This window comes from Eriocheir sinensis, chromosome 17 (assembly GCF_024679095.1).
Source record: "Eriocheir sinensis breed Jianghai 21 chromosome 17, ASM2467909v1, whole genome shotgun sequence".
NCBI classification, from domain to species: domain Eukaryota; kingdom Metazoa; phylum Arthropoda; class Malacostraca; order Decapoda; family Varunidae; genus Eriocheir; species Eriocheir sinensis.
The window spans coordinates 10103937-10124528 of record NC_066525.1 but is presented as its reverse complement, the minus strand read 5'-3'; the positions used below and the strand labels follow the sequence as shown (position 1 = coordinate 10124528).

At 41.9% G+C, this 20592-nt stretch overlaps 1 protein-coding gene across 1 annotated transcript in view; it reads right to left on the bottom strand.

Moving 5' to 3' along the window:
- Nucleotides 1-19093, bottom strand: part of LOC126999927 (zinc finger protein 181-like) — a 66827-nt gene extending 47734 nt beyond the window's left edge. The window contains exon 1 of the mRNA XM_050863089.1: nucleotides 18561-19093. Within this exon, the coding sequence (XP_050719046.1) occupies nucleotides 18561-18953 (393 nt within the window). The 5' untranslated portion in view covers nucleotides 18954-19093. The remainder of the gene's footprint in view (nucleotides 1-18560) is intronic.
- Between the last annotated feature and the right edge of the window lie 1499 nt (nucleotides 19094-20592).

Sequence of the window (20592 nt, the reverse complement as noted above, 5' to 3'; positions counted from 1 at the left end):
ATAGTGAATCCACGAGGAACTGGCGGATTGGGGGGTTTCTGCGGGGGTCTCTCCTCCCGTACCACGCTGCCACATCTCGTCGTCAAGGTGTTAAGTGAACCACCATTAGCCTCCCTTCATTTCCTCCTCCTCCTCCTCCTCCTCTCTCTTCTCTCTCTCTCTCTCTCTCTCTCTTCTTCAGGGACGAGAATACAGGTGGTCTTGGTGACCTGTTCATCATGCACTCATGATCCAGTTTGGCGCAGACTCTTTCAATAGTTCTTTCACTAACATTAGTGGCTCTCGCTGTTCTTGCAGTTACTCTTGTGAGTGGTATGATAAATCCTCTGTTATTTTTTTCGTCTAAAAAGTACTTGTTTACATTGTAAATGAGTTCTTTCTCGCGGCTGTGCAGCCAACGACGTGGAGAGGCAGGGAGAGGGAGGGAAGGGAGAGGCAGAGGCGGGAGCGGGCCACCCATGGGCTCACCTGCTGACCCTTCTATGACCTTGAGAGAAGTGACCTGGGCTCTGGATGTGTAGAATGACAACGTCGGAATACAACGTTGTCAAGTGTCGTGGTATTTATACAAAATATTTGTTATTATCTTAAAAACGAAACAATCTGAACGCTATATGACCTTATTGGATTATCCAATTATTTAATTAAATTCATTTAAAGGTAGTAAATAGCTGACATATAAGAGGAAGCGAGGAGTGTTGAGAGTGTGTGGCAAGGTGCGGTGCGGGGCTGACCCGCACCTCTCACCCCCCAATCCGCCAGTTCCTCTTGGATTGACTATAGCCAGCCAGTTAAGTGGAGTCTTCAGCCTCACATTGCACGAGTATAGACCCAGAGGTAATAAAGGCATTTTACGACTAGCACCACCAGTATTACCATGGCTCCTAACAGTGTAAAATAGAAAATACATATATTTTTTCCTATATATTGACTTTTCTTGGGTCAAGGTGATTGGGAATGTAACCCCTCTTATATACATGTACAGTAAAACCCTTATAACTCGGAACTGTATAACTCAGAATTTGATATAACTCGGCAAGGCAATGAAAAAAAAAAAATAATAATAATAAAAAATAAATAATAATAAAAAAAAAGGAAAAAATTCATGCATCTCGGCATGTTGCCTAGTTTTAACAAAGTCCATGTGATCTCACTCTCCAGCACTCTCTGATTCATCTTGGTATGCTGCCGAGTTATCTCCACATCTTGCGGTATACACTTGTCAAGGCTTGCCTGCGCTATCCCTGTATTAAACATGTACCCTCACTCTCCCTGCTCGCTCCTCAAACACCCACGTGTTGTCTGCTTAGACTACATGACTACAGCAGCCCTTTCATTAGTAAATGTTAATTTAAGCTTTTACTGCTGCTGTGTAGTGCAGTGTTTTCAATATTTTGGCTGTTTATGCAAATGGGGGGAAGGGGAATGGGGAATTTACATAACTCGGAAAATTGAATAACTCGGCAAGGCCGGAGCCCTTATCATGCCGAGTTATAAGGGTTTTACTATATTTCTGTGGGACTTTGTGACAGTTTTGCACACTGTCTCCCCATAATGAAAAGTTATTTGAATAGTATTGAAACTGTTTTGCATATCTCAATCTTAATCCCTTCAGCCTGGGAATATTTGATGCTCATCGCTCTCTTCAGCCTGGAATGTGCAGTGATTTTTGGCCGGTTTTCAAAAATTTGCCAGAATTTATTTTAATCTAGAGCACTGAAACAAGCTGCATTTGAAAGTACTATCCTTCGGCTCCTTAACAGCACTGTCAGCAGATCAATAGATAGGCAATCAATATTTTTTTTCTTCAGAATTTTAATAAGTTGGTACTTTTACTAATTTTTATATTTTGGTATATATTTTCTTACTTTCCACATCACAAAACTTCTCCAACAGATAAAGTTGGGTGCATACACTATAGCAGTGCATAGCTGTGGTGCTCATCTCTGTACCGCTGGCCATTTTAGCCTGTAGAGGGTAAGAACCCATTACCACAGGACAAGAGCCAATATAATGTCTGGGATTGCTAGAGTTTACCTTCCCTGGCCGGGATTTGAACCTGAGTCCAAGAAGTCGTTGCCAGGCACTCTGACCACTGCTCCATGCAAGCGCAATATGACTTAACCCCTTCACTCCAGCGACACCGACGTTCGACAGCGTCACCATATGGAAAGGGTTAGTCCTCTTCTAAACCTCTTAATCCTCTTCCATTTCCTCTTAATCCTCTTCTAAACCTCTTAAGAGGAAATGGAAGAGGATTAAGAGGAATTTAGAGGAGGATTGAGAGGTTTAGAAGAGGATTAATCTTCTTCCATTTCCTCTTAACCCTTTCCATACTGTGACGCCAACGTCTGCGTCACAGATAGAAAGGGTTAAATATATACAACTACTGTTACAATACTGTTTTTATAGTATATCTTATAATGAAAAGCTATGTACAAGGATTTCATGAACTTATGACACTAAAAGTCAATCACTTTCTGTAACTTTTTCATTTCTATTTTACAACACTCACTCACTCGCTGTCTGGTCTTTCACTTATAATCCAAAACACACTCTGTCACTGTCTAGTTGAGTCAAATGGGAGGTTGGGGGAATAAAGGGAGTCATGTTACCAAATCCCAAACCCCAACACCACTGCAAATACAAGCATTTTTACAAAAAAATGAGCAAATGACTATGGTTTGTCATCTCATCATGACAACTAAGTTGTCACCTAGGGTTATGGTCTTAACCCTTTCCATCTGTGATGCAGACGTCGGCGTCACAGGATGGAAAGGGTCGAGGAAATGGAAAAGGATTAATCCTCCTCTAAATTCCTCTTAATCCTCTTCCATTTCCTCTTAAGATATTTAGAACAGGATTAAGAGAAAATGGAAGAGGATTAAGAGGTTTAGAAGAGGACTAACGGTGACGCCGTCAGACACCTGTCGGACGCCGACGTCGGCATCGCCGGAGTGAAGGGGTTAATGCTGATAGTTTTGCTCACATAAATACACTTAACCCTCTCACACACGTGATGCATATATGTGCCAAAATGTCTTTATGTGAAACATCACCTGGTGCACATACGTGTAAAAAACTCATTTAAATTTGCAGAGGAAAAAGCTTCTGGTGTGAGTACATCAGTTTTTGTTGAGTCAAAGATGAACATAAATTTTATAAAAGTAATAAAGTGGTAGCACTGTCCCTTCCCACAATAGACTGGCCGAGAGGTAAATGTGTAAGTATCTGCCCGTCCGGAAGGCAGCTTGCATGCTACTCTCCATTTTTTTGTGCAGTGTTTACTATATGTAGGATAACTCCGCCACTGACTACAACTGTAATTCAGAGTGACTCAGTCATCAGAGGTAGCATGTAGATTTCAGTTTTTATTTGAGATCTAACTGACATATCAAAAAGGCAATACAAGCAAATCTCACTTAACAAACATTCGTGCAACAAAAATTCACTTTAACGAATGTTACCTTCACTACTTTACCTCATTTCAGAAATGCCAGTTTCCTTTAACAATTTTTTTTCCCAAGGGCAATTTCTACCCATTCAGGTTCTACTCATGGATGCAATATGATATAGAGGCTGCCAATGCACTGGGTATTCATTCATATGTTGAAACTAATAAAACTATTATTTTTATAATAGAATTCAGTCATGATTATTGTACTGCATAGCATTTGAAAGCCTCAACTTTCTGCAGAAGTAGTATGGTCTCCTCACAAGAAAAAACATGTAAAACTAATAGAAAGAATACAAAGAATAGCCATCAAGATGGTACCAGAGCTCGGGGACTTAATCTATGAAGAGAGACTGAAAGAAGTGCAGCTTTTAACACCGGAGGAAAGAGGACAGCAAGGTGCAGATTGTATACATAGCACAGCTGTACCCCCCCCACCCACTCACCCAACTGCCATCCTCATGCATTGGCCCCACCCCAGTCAGGCTGGGGTAAGGCAGGAGGGGGGCAAGATGGGTGGGCAAGGCCAGTACACCCACGCTTTCCCCTCAGTTACCTTTGGAACTCACTCAAACTGTAAGTACTGCTCATGCTCATATTGCGAGTCATTATTCTACCAGTTTACAGGCTTATAGTCTGCTATTTAAGCTTTCCTACTAGATCTAGCAGACACCAGTTGGTTACCAAGATAGCATCTCACAACAGTTCCCTCACGATATTCCTGCAGCAGTTTCTAAAGGCAAACGTTTACTGGAAACAGAAATCGTAGTTGAACAAAACATTCACAGAAGGTAAGAGGATGCAGCAGAGGTGATATTGGCACTCATATAACTACAACATGTCTTTTGTTTACAAAAACTGATCCCTCCCACCCCTCCACCAACACAACCACACAACCCTTCACATGACTTTGGTGGTGGGGACCAAGACCAAGGCTAACACTGCCATTTTGGCAAGACTTGGTAGCACAATTTAATAATGTAGCATGGTTAAAGGGTCAACCAAACACAGGGGTGGGGCATTGGGGCAAGGCAAGCTATGAGGAAACAGGGTGGTTAGGGCAGGAGAGTAGATAGTGCAGAAACACCACTCAATCCTTGACAGAACATTTGAAGGGCTACTAGTAGCTATGATCATTGTCATTATTCGTTTTACACTATTAGTACCTGATTTTTATGGAAAGCATTTATTAATAAATAATTCACATGGTATTATATGTTTGAAATCCCAAAAATGGCAGATGCTTTGTAACTGCCACTAGATGCATCATCTGTTGACACATAATGCATATCTTCAAATAGTTTGTTTTAGTTACTCTCTTATATGTGCTGCTTAAATGAGCTGGCCAAAGAGTGGTAAAAGTCCAGGGCAGGTACTGAATATTGGCAAATACCAGACCAAGTACTGTAAACATCTGTGAATGAGCTGTTTCCCTGGCCTGTAGCAATTTCTAATTCCTGGACCTTTGTGGTTCCCTCATAGGTACAGTTACGGACAGAAGTGAAAACACAGATTTCAGAACAGTTGCCTCTTACATTTTTATGATGGTGTGGGAGGCATACATAATAAAGTCACAAAGCACCAACTCTGGCGCAAAGATTATCAGTGCAAACAAGTTGGGGGCACGATCATGGCTTCAAGGACAGGAGGGCAGGAGTGTTTACCCAAACCTCGTCAGAGAACTGTGCTGTTAAGACTGGGAGTCCATCAATTTTCATAGAATGGAGAAAAAATGTTTTGGTCCCACAGCACAGTGTTCTCTTATTTTGTCAATTAATAGTCAACAAAGTAGCTCTGCCAGTCCACTTTACAAGTCTCCACTTATTCCACTACTTTTCACTCTTCACCCACTGCCGTTGTCTGTTTACATATTAGCCGCATGGTTGATCGTAACTACAACCGTTTTCCATCCATACAGATGGAACCAACAGTTGGGCGTACGGGCAATCACGGTAGCCTGTAGCCCCAGCGGTTTGAGGGAAACGGCCAATGTGACACCGCCTACTGAGCTGTCAACTCTTCTCTGTACAGGTACAATAAAACTGAATTAAGTTTTCTTCTATTTTATGTGTATATTATTGAATACCTATTTTTTTGTGTTAGATTTATAATTTCCATTGGTTTTGGGTTATGAACTTTTGCACACAGTACTGTTATAAAAGTTTAAATAAGCAATCATATGGGGTTGAGGAACGGATTAATCCATTTTACATTGATTCTTATTGAGAAAATAGCTTCGGGTTACGAACATTTCGGGTGACGAATGGCCTTCAGGAACGAATTGAGTTCGTGAACTGAGATTCCACTGTATATATCTACAAATGATTCTTTTAACTGGGCGCTACTAAACAACTGCTGCTGCCTGCTAAGGTTTAAGAAAGGTCCCAATCAACAATCATTACTTTGACTAATCCAACGAAAAATACTTTTGGCAAAACAACTGAGATTAATATGAAACACCAAGGAAGAAATACTTGTCTGAATGCTAAAGTTCATCACGACACAGAGGAGTCCAATAATGTTCAAACTGAGACAAACATAAGTAGTATCAGAGAACACAAAAATGACTCCATAATGCAAGCCAACCACACTGATGCTGGATATTTTAACTTCTCACACATCATGTAAGAGACTCATGCATATAGAATCATCAAAGCAAGTGGCAAGTAAATTCACACTTTACACAGATTCAAATATGCAGGACTTAAGACAGCTGAATATGTCTGTTAAGGATTGATGGCTGCATTATTAGGCCCTGGCTACATCAGAATGACAAGTTACTATTTAATTTAACAGATATTATAACAGTAACATGTTCTATAGTGCTAAAAGTCTAATGAAAATATTAAAAAAATCGACAAAAGACCTCTCTCCTTGAAAACCTGGCATTGACGAAAGAGGGTGAAACACTTTCTCAAGCTTCAGAATCATTATGGTAGCACTTTGTTAAATACTGTGCTTATAGCAACTGAAGCAACATAATTCTGTACATAAGTGTTTTCAATTAACATAGGTAATGGTCAGAAATAATTTTGCTGAGCCCATAACTTTCTTCTGAAACATGTTTTCTCTTCCTTGGGGAAAATCTCAAGCGTTCATGTGTTATGGGGGATATATCCTACCAATAATATGAGCCATTCATGCCACTCAAGATTGTGTACTTACCTAAAGGAATATCCTGAAGCGTTCTTGAAGCTTTTGGAAAAAAACTATTTCTAAGACACACATTCAATTGTTTCAATACTGTATGATTTTGTAAGTCTTTCTAAATGAAGATGCAATACGAAATAATCTACAACATTTCAAATAAATAATATAAATAAATGATAAACCAAATTACATACAGTAATCACTCCTATTGCACGAATGTTAGGTTCTAAATTAGACCGTGCATAAGAATAGACATGTAAACATTTCAAGCATAATAATAAAGTAATACAGTACATTATACACTGGGTAATGGCAGATAATTATAGTTTACCCACTTTTACTCAAACTAGTTTGTTTTTACCATTAAATGTGCCCGTTTTCTTCTCACATTTAACTTTTAATGAAAACAGTCACTTATCCAAAGCATTCACTAAATCAGCATTTCATAAATTCATTATGTACCTTACTCAAAGTGAACGAAAAAGAAATCAGGCCATACATCATATTCCATCCCCCAATCAATGCCCACAACACCCGCTAGGTGGCCACATGCACAGTTTGCACACTGGACATACAGGTAGTCCTCGAGTTATGACATATGTGGCTTATGACCACTCACACTTATGGCCAGGCCAATAATATTAGTAATACTTGGTTAAGTAATGAGTTGACATTTCAAATATCCTGACATGGGTAGAGCAGTGGCTTGTTTACACAAAGTTCCCATGCTTTTTACCCCCCAACCCCACCTTCCCAACCAACCATTGTCCTCACACACTGGGTACAGCCGGGTTGCAGGAGGGTGGAAGGTTGGGGTGAGCCGGGCCAGCTCACCCATGCTTCAGTTACCTGTGGAACTTAAGCTGCATGTACTCCTCACATTACAGTAACCAGTCATTACCCTACCAGAGTACAGCCTCTGAACCCAATGAGGAGGCAGTACTTCTAGCATTATGCTTCAGCTCAGTGAGATCACAAGAGGATGTACTTTTCCGACTTCCCATGGAATGATTACTGCTTTCAGGTCAGATACCCCTCTATATGTGCCCAGCACATTACAGAGTTGGCTGACTCTGGGATGGAGGCACTCATTCCATTTACTACTTTCTCTACTCCCCATGCCCTGGTTCAGTCACGCTTGTTCTCGAGCCATCAAAGATTGAGAGGCAGCTTAAAAAAGGTACCTGAACCTTCACACTCCTGCTAAGCATGATCTTTACATTTCTGCCCTGAAGCATATTGAATCTATTCTTTAACTGACCAAAAATACTTTCAATAAAAATGCCACATCTTGCTTTCTTTAATTCTTCCAGAGCCCTCTGGTATCTAGTCAAAAATATCTAACAACTTTATTTCATCATCTTTCTCACCTCGCCTTAGGCTGCTCAGTTGACACATCTGTCTCTAAAGCTGAACTCTTCATTCAAACTTTCTCTGAAAATTCTGACTCCACTATGCCGGTTATTGAAATTCTAAGGAATGATATTTTCTATGCCCTTTCAGGCTTGAGTCCTCAGAAGGCTTATGAACACAGTTCTTCTGTGCTGACACCCTGCTTGGTTAAACACTTTCGTCTCTGCCTGTCAATACTTATCTTACCTTCCTGCTGGAAATACATCAATATACAACCTTTGTCTTTCTAAAGCTTTTGAAACAATCCTTAACAGCAAAGTTCTAAAGCATCAATCAACTTCAGACCTTTCTGATCGCCAATAGTATGGGTTCCACAAGGGGCATTCTAATAGTGATCTTGCTCTCTTAACTGACTCCTGGTCAACCTCTCTTAGCTGTTTCAGTGAAACTTTTGCTGCTGCCTTAGACAACTTGAAAGCTTTTTTCAGAGTCTAGCACAGATTTTCTATCCCTCTCTCCATACTTTTATTATCAACTTCCTTTCAGGTTGATCTATCTTTTCTGTGGTAGATGGTTGCTGTTCCTCCCCTAAACCTATCAACAGTTGTGTTCCACAGGGTTCTGTACTATCTCCCACTCTCTTTTTACTGTTCACTTATGATCCTTCCATAACAAACTGTTTCATCCACTCCTACACTGATGGCTCTACTTTGTATTACTCAACATCTTTTAGCAAATGACCCCAACATGAATTACAGGACTTGAGGTTGGACGCTATAGAATGCTTTAACTCCGGCCTGATATAATTTCTGAATGGGGCAGAAGGAACTTTGAATCCTTCAATGCCTCAAAAATTCAATTTCTCCCCCTGTCAACTCCACACTCCACACCTTTCACAACACTCAGTTATCATCGTCAAGTAAGAGGCAACTTACCTCTTACTTGACTTGCCAAAAAATTTGAAGCAGGTATATGCCTACACATAGCAAGTAACTTGTAGCAAGTTACTTACACACTTGACTTTTCTCTCTCCTTGCTTTGTGTAAATGAGACCATACCACCACCACCCTACCGCCACACAAACACATCCTCTGTTTACAGTTATCATCTGAACAGCCACCTGTATTTATGATCCAATTCTTATTACTCATTTCATATTATTATCTGATTTTTATAGAAAACTGCACTAATTAGCAAAAAATTTGGATGGTATAATATGTTTAAGAACCTGAAGGTAAAAAAGAAAATGGCAGAGACTTTGTGGTGAGTACTTAAGAGTAAACTGAGATTTTAACCCTTTCTTGTCAGGGTCGTCTGTGATAACTGCACTTTTCTCATGACCTGCACTGGCAGGAATTTCAACCAGTTGCACAGATGTTTTACTTCTAATGCTTATAGCAAAGTCATTTTTCATCATCATAATCTGATTTTACAGTTAAGTTGTATGAATGATTTTCTACTACTTTTATTCAATGAAATTCATTCCAGAATGAAAAAAGCTACAAAAACTTACAAAAATTATTTTTTCGAGTTTCACTGCAACTTAGGCTCTCTGTGGGCAGTAACTTTCCAGGTAAAAGTTTATAAACTATATTTTTCACACTTCATCGTGATAAAATGAGCAACTTTTTTTCAATAAATATTCCTGTACCTCACACCAGTAAAAAGTTGGAATTTTTGGGAAACTTGGAATTCCAGCCAAACGGTCAATCCAAATCATAATCTGATTTTACTACTGAGTTATACGGATGATTTTCTACTTTGGTTCTCTGTAGGCAGTAAATTTCTGGGTAAAAGATTATAAACTACATTTTTCAGACTCCATCGAGATAAAATGAGCAACTTACGTTCAATAAATTTTCCTGTATGTCGCATCAGTAAAAAGTTGAAATTTGGGGGGAATCATGGAATTCCAGCCAAACAGTCAGTCAAAATAAAAATCTGATTTCACAATAGAGTTATAAGGATCCTATCCTACAACTTTTATTCAATGAGATTCATTCCAAAATGAAAAAAAAATTACATTTCTTTTTTTTAATTTCACTGCAACTTTGGCTCTCTGCAGGCAGTAAATTTCCGGGTCAAAAATAAGAAACTATATTTAAAAGACTCCATCATGATAAAATGAGCAGCTTTTCTTCAATAATTTTTTCTGTACATCGCACCAGTAAAAAGTTGGAATTTGGGGGGAATCTTGGAGACAAATGAGACAACCCAGAAAGAAACGGATTTCACAGCATGGTGTGCCAGAAAATTTTCTATAAAACACCTTTTATGACATTTTCTCAGTTTCAAAGTTCATTTTCTGCTGACTTTTGTGTTCAGGGGGATCTCCCGAGAAAAACTTATGCGGTCAAAGGGGGTTAAATGTCCTTTCTCATGACATATATAGTTTCAGGAACAAGTGACTCCTTGTGATAGAAACAAACACTGCACTAAATCCTTTGTTGTCCTACAAGCCGTCCACCACCTTCGCTCCGCTCATGGGGACAAGCAAGAAGTATCAAGCAACGCAAAGGTCAGTCATCCAACATTTGACGATTAGAGATATATCTTAATATTTAAAAAAGCTTTTTTTAGATGTCATCATCATGACATCTGCGCCAAAAAAAAACATAACGACGAAAGCCATCATCTGAATGGGAAAGGGTTAATGACTACGTATTTATAAGAACTTTACATACAAAGGGGGATCCTTGACTTACGACGGAGTTCCGTTCCTACAACACGTCGTAACCCAATTATGTACCCAAGTCGAAAAACACCCTTTATAAGAGGGAACTGTCAGCCCAACCCTCAAATCAAAGTGCCACAAGCACCTAAATCACTCACTTATGCTGATGCAGTAGTAAAGTCATAATTACAGTAAATATTTGTATGAAAAACACTTCTAAGCCATAAATAAAAAGCTAAATATAATATATTCATATAAATATAAATATGAAGCTGAAGTTCAGCACATGACCAATATTCATCGCCCTTCCTCCCTTTTCTGATCGTTTCACAACGTCTAATTTCACTTCCTTTGTGATCCCTTTCCTTTTCTTCAAAGCACTGCCATCAGAAGTGTCTGCCTTATGCTTGGGAGACATAATGAAGGCCAAAAGTCAATGAAAAAAGAACACAAACCAAAGAGAGCAAAAGCACAACAAACCAAAATGGCATACAGCGGGAAATGAGCTTGCCTTCTTCCTCGGTCAGGAGCAGTGTGACGACGTATTCTTATGCCACGGTCACGAACTACTTCACACGTGAAGTTCATAATTATGACACAAATATGTCAAAACAAGGATTTTTTAATAATTCATGGGGGCTGCGTCGTAACCTCGAAACATCATATGTCAAGGATATCGTAACCCATGGACCCCTTGTATACATTACAGTTTGTAGTATGCATAGCTGTCAGGCTAGTGTTTCAGACAACTACTACTGGTATAATGTAATCCAGTATGGCCTGTTGTATGGTCAGACTGTCAGCAACTCTACCAGCTCCCCAACTGGGCTTTCCAGTGAGGAGGGTAACTAGACACCCAGTCAGACAAAATATAAGACCTGTAAAAGGGCAGATTTACCTAGTTGTGACATACGGAGAAAGAGCTACGCTCACACTGTCCCATCTCCATATGCACGCTTATCCAACTTTTCCTTGAAATCATGAATGTTTCTTGCACAAACCACCTCCTCCTCCAGTCTATTCCATAGCTCAATGCTTCTGTTTGGGAAGCTACACTTTTTCAAATCTCTCCTACACGTGGTCGCCCTCAACTTCTTTCCATGTCCTCTTGTTTCTCTCTCGTTCCACATAACACACACAGGTCCTCTCTGTCCAAATGCTCCAATCCGTTCGCCACTCTCTACACCATTATCAGATTTCCTCTTTCTCTTCTTCTCTCCAGGGTTGTGAGCCCCATGCTATTGAGTCTCTCCTCATAAGTCCAATCTCAAGGTTCCAGTACCATCTTAGTTGCCACTCTCTGCACTCTTTCCAGCTTCCTTATATTCTTCTTTTCGTGAGGAGACCAGACCACTGCTGCATACTCCAACCTTGGCCTTATCATCGTGACTATTATTTTCTTCATCATCTCCTCATCCAAGTACACAAATTCTGTCCTTATGTTCCTCAGCAAATTCAGAATTTGTCCCGTCATCCTGTTGATGTGTTTGTCCGGTGACATGTTCTATGAGACAGTCACTCCCAAATCTTTTTCCTCCACTCCTCTGCATATTATCTCACTTCTCATCTTATAATCATATTCACATCTTCTACCACTCCAAGCAAACTCCATTTTTTTACATTTCCTAAGGTTGAACTCCATCTGCCATGTACCACTCCACTCCCATATTCTATCCGGGTCCCTTTGCAATGCCTCACAGTCCTTCACGTCATTCACTCGTCTCAACAGTTTTGCATCATCTGCAAACAAACTCACATAGTTGGACACTCCATCCACCATATCATTTATATAAACAGCAAACATTATTGGTGCCAACACCGAACCTTGCGGGACTCCACTCATCAGAGGTCACCAGTTGGAAACCCTGGGGATGTCCTCCAGCTACTAAGTCAGTCCATCACCCACTCCACCCCTATTTTTAATTTTCCAAATTAGTCTTCTGTGCGGTACTTTGTCAAATGCCTTTTTCCAATCCAGGTACACTCCATCTGCCCAGCCTTCTCTCTCCTGTATTAAATGTCACCCTTTGTGAGGGCAACTACCAACTTAGCAGGCGAACGACCGGGGCACTCCTGCCACCCGCCCACATCTTGCCGTTCAACTACCGAGGCGCAGCGAACCATCTGCTACACTCCCGCTGTTCGTTCGCCTGATGCCGTTCGACGCCTCGGTCGGCTGAACCACCGAGGCTTCTCAACCCACTGTGGGAGGCGACTTGGCGGGTACCAGCACCTTCCTTGTCATACAGCGGCTGAGCCTCGCTCTGAACACTTGATTCTACTAAGGCTCCAGCCCTGCTCTTACTTGGGTTAACTCAGATACCGTGGGCTCGTTCTGGGTGCCTTACCTCTCTCCTCTCCATGCCCTGGACTCCCGTTACTGCTATGAACCTGACGCCCCTTCTCCTCCTGTGCCTCCCTCATCCACCCATCTACACCACTTCAAGGACGAAGCTGTGCTGCCTCGTCATTGCCACTCTGGACGAGACGCCCAGAAGAGGAAGAAGCTGTGCAACGGGTCATTGCTGAATCCGGCGTGCTGAAGCCTTCGTGTTTGAGACTTCAGATTGTGAGGCCTGTTTTGGGGTTTTCTACTTTATTTAAAGTAAACTGGTGTCTAACCATTTATCTTGTTGTTTGTTATCCCTTCCGATTACAGCACCCAACACTGGAACCTCGACATGTGGCAACCTCGCCAGGATTGGGTCAACTGCTAATCAGAAGGGTTGGCTTGTTAAGTCGCCTTTGAGCGCCACTTGCTGTCTGCGGCCCAGAAGTGAGTGTTTAATCCTTCACCATTCTTTTGGACTGTTGTATGCCCATGGTGGGATTTGTTGGTGCTGCCATAGCACTTTTTCAGCCCTTGTGCTGCCCTTATCACCCAATCACTCGTTTGAGTATTGGGTGGGCTTCTACGCCCCTTAGTACCCTTTTCGCAGGGCTTTTTGCTAATTTTTCTTGTTTCCTTTTGTGTTTTGATTCTTCACGTTTGTTTTGGTTTTGCGTTACACTTTCTTGGTCTGGTTTTTGTTGTTGGGTCTTTGTTCTTTGTCTGGTTTCTTGTTGCATTTATTGTTTTTCTTTATTGGGTTGTTTACTTGTGTCATTGTCTTTGTTGGGTTTATTTTGCTTTGTTCTCTTTTATTAATCATGTCGAGTTTTGACGTTTTTAAAGCTTAGGCTGTAGCCTTGGGGTTGGAGGGTGAGGATCTTGGCCGCTACGTCGTCCAGCAGCAAGCCATCGATAGGAACGAGCAAGCTGCCGAGAGAGGAAAAACGTCTACTTGCTGAGAGGGAGAAAGAAGAGAAGCGCCTCCTGGCCGAGAGGGAGAAAGAAGAGCGGGCTGCAGAGAGAGAAGAAAAATGTCTCCTTGCCGAGAGAGAAGAAAAACGTCTCCTAGCCGAGAGGGAGAAAGAAGAGCGGGCTGCCGAGAGGGAGTTCCAACTTGCCAAGATGCAAGTGGAAAAAGAAATAGAACTCGCCCGTGTCATCGCCCAGGGGAAAACGGCTTCTCCTTCCTGTGAGAACGTGAGAGGACCAAAATTGCCCACCTACCAAGAGGGAGGACCCACAATTTCCCTGGAAATATACATATATATATATATATATATATATATATATATATATATATATATATATATATATATATATATATATATAATGGAAGATGGCGCCACTATAAACACTCGCCTGCGCCAGAACGGGCTGGGCCGACCATCAGGCCCCACCTGGAAGAAGCCTTGGGCCGACCGTCAGGCCCCACCGGGAAGATGCCTACCGGCGCAATAGGCAACAACGTAAAAAAAAAAAAAAAAAAAAAAAAAAAAAAAACTGTATCTCAACAGACTTCTCTACAGGAAGTGCCTCACCTCCCCACTTTCCAACAAGGTAGGCCAACACTGTCTAGTTGTGCCATGGGTTTCCCGTCAAATCATCCTCTCTGCGGCCCACCAGAGTCCCTTGGCCAGACATTTCTCTCGTAATAAGATGGAGATGAAGATCTTTCAACATTTCTTCTGGCGAGGTATAGGAGCAGACATCCGTACTTACTGTCGTTCCTGTGATAAGTGCCAACAGATGTCGGGAAGAGGTCGTGTACGTCCTGTCTCCCTCCAACCTATACCTGTCGTTACAGAACTTCTTCCGCAAGTTGCCATCGACCTCGTTGGACCCGTCTCTCCACCAGCTACGAAAGGACCTCTTGTCAGCCCCGTTCCCGTAGTGGAGGAGCCATCACCTGACGCCAGCTCCACAGAACTTCCCATCGATGAACCACTTATGGACAACCGGGATGTATTCTCCACCCCGCCTGGCTGTACTTCAACGATTCAGCAGGACATCATCCGGGTGTTGAGATGGGCCTTGGGTCTACCGGCCTACAGGTACCGTGTCGTCCATATGGCCGGGAAGGATAATGTGGGATCCCGATTTATTGAGTAGACTTCATGCATAAGTCAATCCTTCGTTGTTTCCTCATCAGTTTCCCCGTTTTACTTTATTGGCTTATGTTCTTTTTTCTTTCCACTTGGTAGTTGTTTGTGGAATCTACCTGGATTAGATTCTTGTATGGGGGCCTGTGTGAGGGCAACTACAAACTTAGCGGGCGAACGACTGGGGCACTCATGCCGCCCACCCGCATCTTGCCGTTCGAAGCCGTTCAACTACCGAGGCGCAGCGAACCATCTGCTACACTCCCGCTGCTCGTTCGCCTGACGCCGTTCGACGCCTCGATCAGCTGAACCACCGAGGCTTCTCAACCCGCTGTGGGAGGGGACTTGGCGGGCACCAGCACCTTCCTTGTCAGACAGCAGCCAAGCCTCGCTCTGAACACTTGATGTTACGAAGGCTCCAGCCCTGCTCTCACTCGGGTTAACTCAGACACTGTGGACTCGTTCGGGGTGCCTTACTTCTCTCCTCTCCACGCCCTGGACTCCCGTTACTGCTGTGAACCTGATGTCCCTTCTCCTCCTGCGCCTCCCTCGGCCACACCACTTCAAGGAAGAAGCTGTGCTGCCTCGTTATTGCCATTCTGGACGAGACGCCCAGAAGAGGAAGAAGCCGTGCAACGGGTCATTGCTGAGTCCGGCATGCTGAAGCCTTCGTGTTTGAGACTTCAGATTGTGAGGCCTGTTTTGGGGTTTTCTACTTTATTTAAAGTAAACTGGTGTTTAACCATTTATCTTGTTGTTTGTTATCCCTTCCGATTACAGCACCCAACACTGGAACCTTGACACCCTTGAGTAATAACACAAGTTGGTGACACAAGATCTCCCTCTCCTGAATCCAAACTGGCAATCCGAGATTATTTTCTCACTTTCTAAGAAATCTGACCATCTGTTTTTAACCAGTCTCTCACATATCTTCGCAACCACACTAGATGAGCTTGCTAGTGTGTGTGTGTGTGTGTGTGTGTGTGTGTGTGTGTGTGTGAGAGAGAGAGAGAGAGAGAGAGAGAATTTTTTTAAGGAGTAGGCTATGAATAGCTTCTGTATATACGTAGTGAGATAACCTATGACTATTCTCAGGAGAGATAAAGGGAGGGTGAGGCGAGAGCATCTGTAGCTACCTCTGACTGCCCTGGCATTGGAAAGTGGAGTGGAGAGCAGAACTGAATCATATGTCTGGCTCAAAACGCCAAGGGATGCATCTTTTCAACAGGACACCATTGGTTTCGCCACACTGGCTTGATGACCAAGACCAAGACTTGGAGGAGGGAGTTTATGATTGAAACTCTTACTACCATTGTAATATACTGTATGGATTACTGGTGTTACTGCAGTTTTATAATTACCACATAATCTTATGAATAAGACCAACTACAAACCAAGACCAAGACCAACACCAAAACAATAACAGGAACAGTGAGGGTCTAGAATGGGATGTGAGAAAGTGGAAGAGAGAGATAGACAGTGCAGTGAAAGGTGACGGTCTGAGGAGGTGGAAACATGCGATGGAGTGAGAGTACTTTGGAGTGATACAAGAAAAGGAAGCCCCGCAGTGTGTCAGCTGGTATGATGGAAGCCCGGGTGGTGATCTTCTCTTCCAGGCTCAAGTGCAGTGTATGAATGTGAATGAAAGAAATTACAGGTGGTCTGAGTCCCACAGCAGTGTGTCAGATGTGTGACAGGGGTGTGGATGAAATTCTGGCACATGTGATACTGGTGTGTGGGACGTACCAGAGAGAAAAGATGGAGATGATGAGGGTGGTACTGAGTGAGATGGGGTGGGATATGAATGGGAGGATTGCAAGAACAGAGGGAATGGATGGTGCTGCAGCTGGGATGGAGTGGTGAAGCAAGTGAGAGAATTATAGAAGCCATGAAGAGTTTTCTGGAAAAGATGTGGTGTGTAAGAAATAGGGAATAAGAAGGTATTGATGGATACTGCTTGTCTTTTTTTTTTTTCTTCTTCTTTTCTTTTATAGGTTGTGCCGGTATTAAGGCTGACTCTCCAACAGGTCACCTGTACAGCAAGTGCAAGAGCATAACAGTGGCTACCCCCTGGCAGCCAACTCCACAATGTTATTATTAGCATTAAAATTTTCTGGAAAAAAAATGACGCACTGGTGAACTGTGATCTCTTCATTGCAGTGACAGCACGGGTGCAATGCATGATTGTACCCCACAATTTCCCTGGTATTCACAGCCCCTTCCACTACAGCATTTCAATTTCATTGGAATGAAGAGGAACAATATCTTATTATCTTATAATACCACGTGTAGAGGCAGCATAGATAATTCGCAGTTTAAGTAAAGAAATGTGTGAGACCTTAGTAAAGAAATGATTCCCATAGGGTTAATGATGGATACATGTACGGTAGTGATTTTCCATAAACAACATGACAAAGATTTACTTTATGAATCCTTCCATATCTCCTTCCCTACTTGATTGACCAACTACTCTTTTCTTGACATACGTATATGTCTTTTACTAAACTTCAAGCCTCCGAGAAAATAGGAAAGAATGCAGAGATTGAAACAAGTAAAAAAACAGCCACAAAATATGTGTGGCAACCCATGTAGCAGAAGCAGAGAACCCCATAGCATTCTGCAGCAGAGGAGAAGCCCACAACGTCCCACGATAGCCAAACCCCTTACCTTCAAACCTCTCAGAATATCATATTTATGTATAGAGATCAAAACAACTGTGAAAATTGGCATGAACTTGTGTGCACATGTAGCGTAAACCTGTGGCTCACAGCCGTGGCCAACCCTGCCACCAATGACAACAGAAGACACACATATATTCATTGTGAAAAAAAAATCAAACCTAACTGAGCTTAACCTGTGCTCAACCATAAATGGAATATCAACCTATACGAACAACCTACCGGTATCAGGGGGAGGGGAGGGAGTGTAAGATTGACATGGTCATATTATGGTTACGGCATTGTTCATTTTCACAAATGATGCCTCAAAACACTGAAATGAACTTAAAAACAATCAAATGGAAGAAAAAAATATAGGAAGCAGCATTAAAAAAAAAAAATACCCCTATGTTCCCACATTTCATCACAATGGGCTATTCCACTGCCTGCAGCTGTGCGGGTTCCCACACACACTTCATGGCTATTTTCTTACTTCTTTTCACCTTTGAATTCTTCCCTATGGTTTTCTTGGAGGTCTACTAATGACCTATACAACAACAGAAGAGCAGTTGGTTAAGTAGGAAATCAGATAGAGGAGGATCTGGATCTGGATGCATAAAGTAACTCTTAACCAAAAACATGGCATGTTAAAATATAAAATAAAATAACCAATTTGCTATAGAAACAGTCACTGAATGAGCACACTAAAATATACCAGAAATGTCAACCATGGAATGAGTTGGGTGTAAATTAGGAGTATACTAAATATTTACCTAAACATTCTCAAACTAAGCATCTACCTAAATAACATAAATAATCTACAAACTGAGTTTTGTAATACCTTGCTCATTTCCACTTCTTGATTTTTTTGCCTGTTTTCAATGTCTTGAATTTTGGACACCAAATATTCAAGTACTTGTCCTAATTTCCCTAGTCTCTCTCTGACGTAGGACTCAAACTCGGTGTCCCTGGGTGTGTCCGGGCGGTCCCTGCAGTCCTTGCAGGCCCACATGCACTTGATCCCGAGGCTGCGGTTCTCGTCGCGGTCCTGGATGACGCGGTACTTGTTCTCGGGCAGCTTGGCACACTTGCTGTGGTACCAACGCTTGCACGCGCCCTCACACAGCACCACACTGTCCATGTACGTGAAAAACTTTTTGCACTGAGCACACAGGAGCGTGGTGTTACTGTTGGTCGGCATGGTGGGAAATATTCCGTAAGGGTTCGCCATCATTGCATTGATTTACTAACGCCGTGGCTCGGCGCCTCCACACAGCAGCCTCGGCGTCCCTCACTGCCGCCCCGGCCCCCGCCCCGCCCCGCCTCCCCCCGACCACACACATTATCGTACTCACAACCTTACATTTATCGGTTTCTGCCTATAAGCTATCACACACCCCAAGATTATGGTAATCAATCAAAACTGACATGTGAAACTGAATTATCCGTATATTTTATGCGAAAGGAAAGAATATATCAAGGTTAATTAACCTGATTTGACTGCCGTATTTAGGAAGCATTGTCGCACATATGGGAACGCTGCTGCTGCTCCCCCGCGCCGCCCGCCTTGTTCCTCTGTGTAGACCTCTAACACTTTTTTGTATCGCAGCTTTCTTCCATTGTACCCTTAAATTATTTTTCTCTCTTCGTTACCAGCTTTCAACCCACGCGCTCATGCCCACGGGCCCGCTGCTTCTCACCCATCAACGCGTTATATAAACCATGCAGCAGAGTTAATTATTATATGTCACAACCTAACACGAAATTATAAAATCTAAGCAAAATATCTGCTGACAGAATTTGTAATGAGGTTGCCGAATTGAAACACTACCTAAAGGCCGATTTCCAACTAATCAAATAAAGAAATGCGGTGAAGAGTTAATTGACTAAAATTAAGTTTTATGTTGAATTTTCCTGAGAAAAGCGCAGATGTCTTGATGAATCTTCACACAATAACATATTGTGTAGGTATTCTCACACAATATAACACTGGTAGAGTCATCCAAGGGTCGAAAAGATTGATTGATTGATCTAAAGAAAACCCAGCACCTAAACATATATATATATATATATATATATATATATATATATATATATATATATATATATATATATATATATATATATATATATATATATATATATCAGGCATTTGCCTAGAATAGAAACAACAGCTAGTGAAGAAGATTTCGGGCAACATATGTGGCAATGCGGTGGGCATCTTCTGTGTGTAGAGAGAGAGAGAATAGAGAAGTTACAATGAAGCTAAGAAACAGATATAGTATGTACTATGGTCTATGCTATGCATCAAAGAAAAATTTATACGGGACATGAGATTGAGTGGCGATCATGTTAATGCTTGCTGGTACTGTTGTACACTGCCATGTACAGTCATCGTCAGAGGCAATCATGGCACGCCGCCTTGGGTTGAGTGACGAACCGATCGATTTACTCTGAGTTATTCATTTAGTATTTAATTTTAAACAATAACTGAAAAGTCAGAATGATTGAATCACTGATTCTGATGACTTATACTGATTGCCTGATTGAGTCCGATTGGCTGTAAAAAAAAAAAATAATAATCTTTGAGCATACTGCGCTGCAAATGTCTTTGATAATTTTCTAAGTACCGCAGGATTTTTTAGTGCAGTCCGCGGTAGTGCGGTATTTTCAGAAAGCTTACGGTAGTGCGGTACTTTTTTTGTGATGCGGTACTACTGCACTACCGCACTAAGTACCGCACTTGCCCACCTCTGTTAATTTCTCGAGTGTTTCATGACATGCAGAGATCGTGTTAAGGTATGAAGTGAAATTCGAGCAATACAGTTGCAGATATCAGGTGCCTTTCCATCCCTGAACCTTGCCACAGCGTC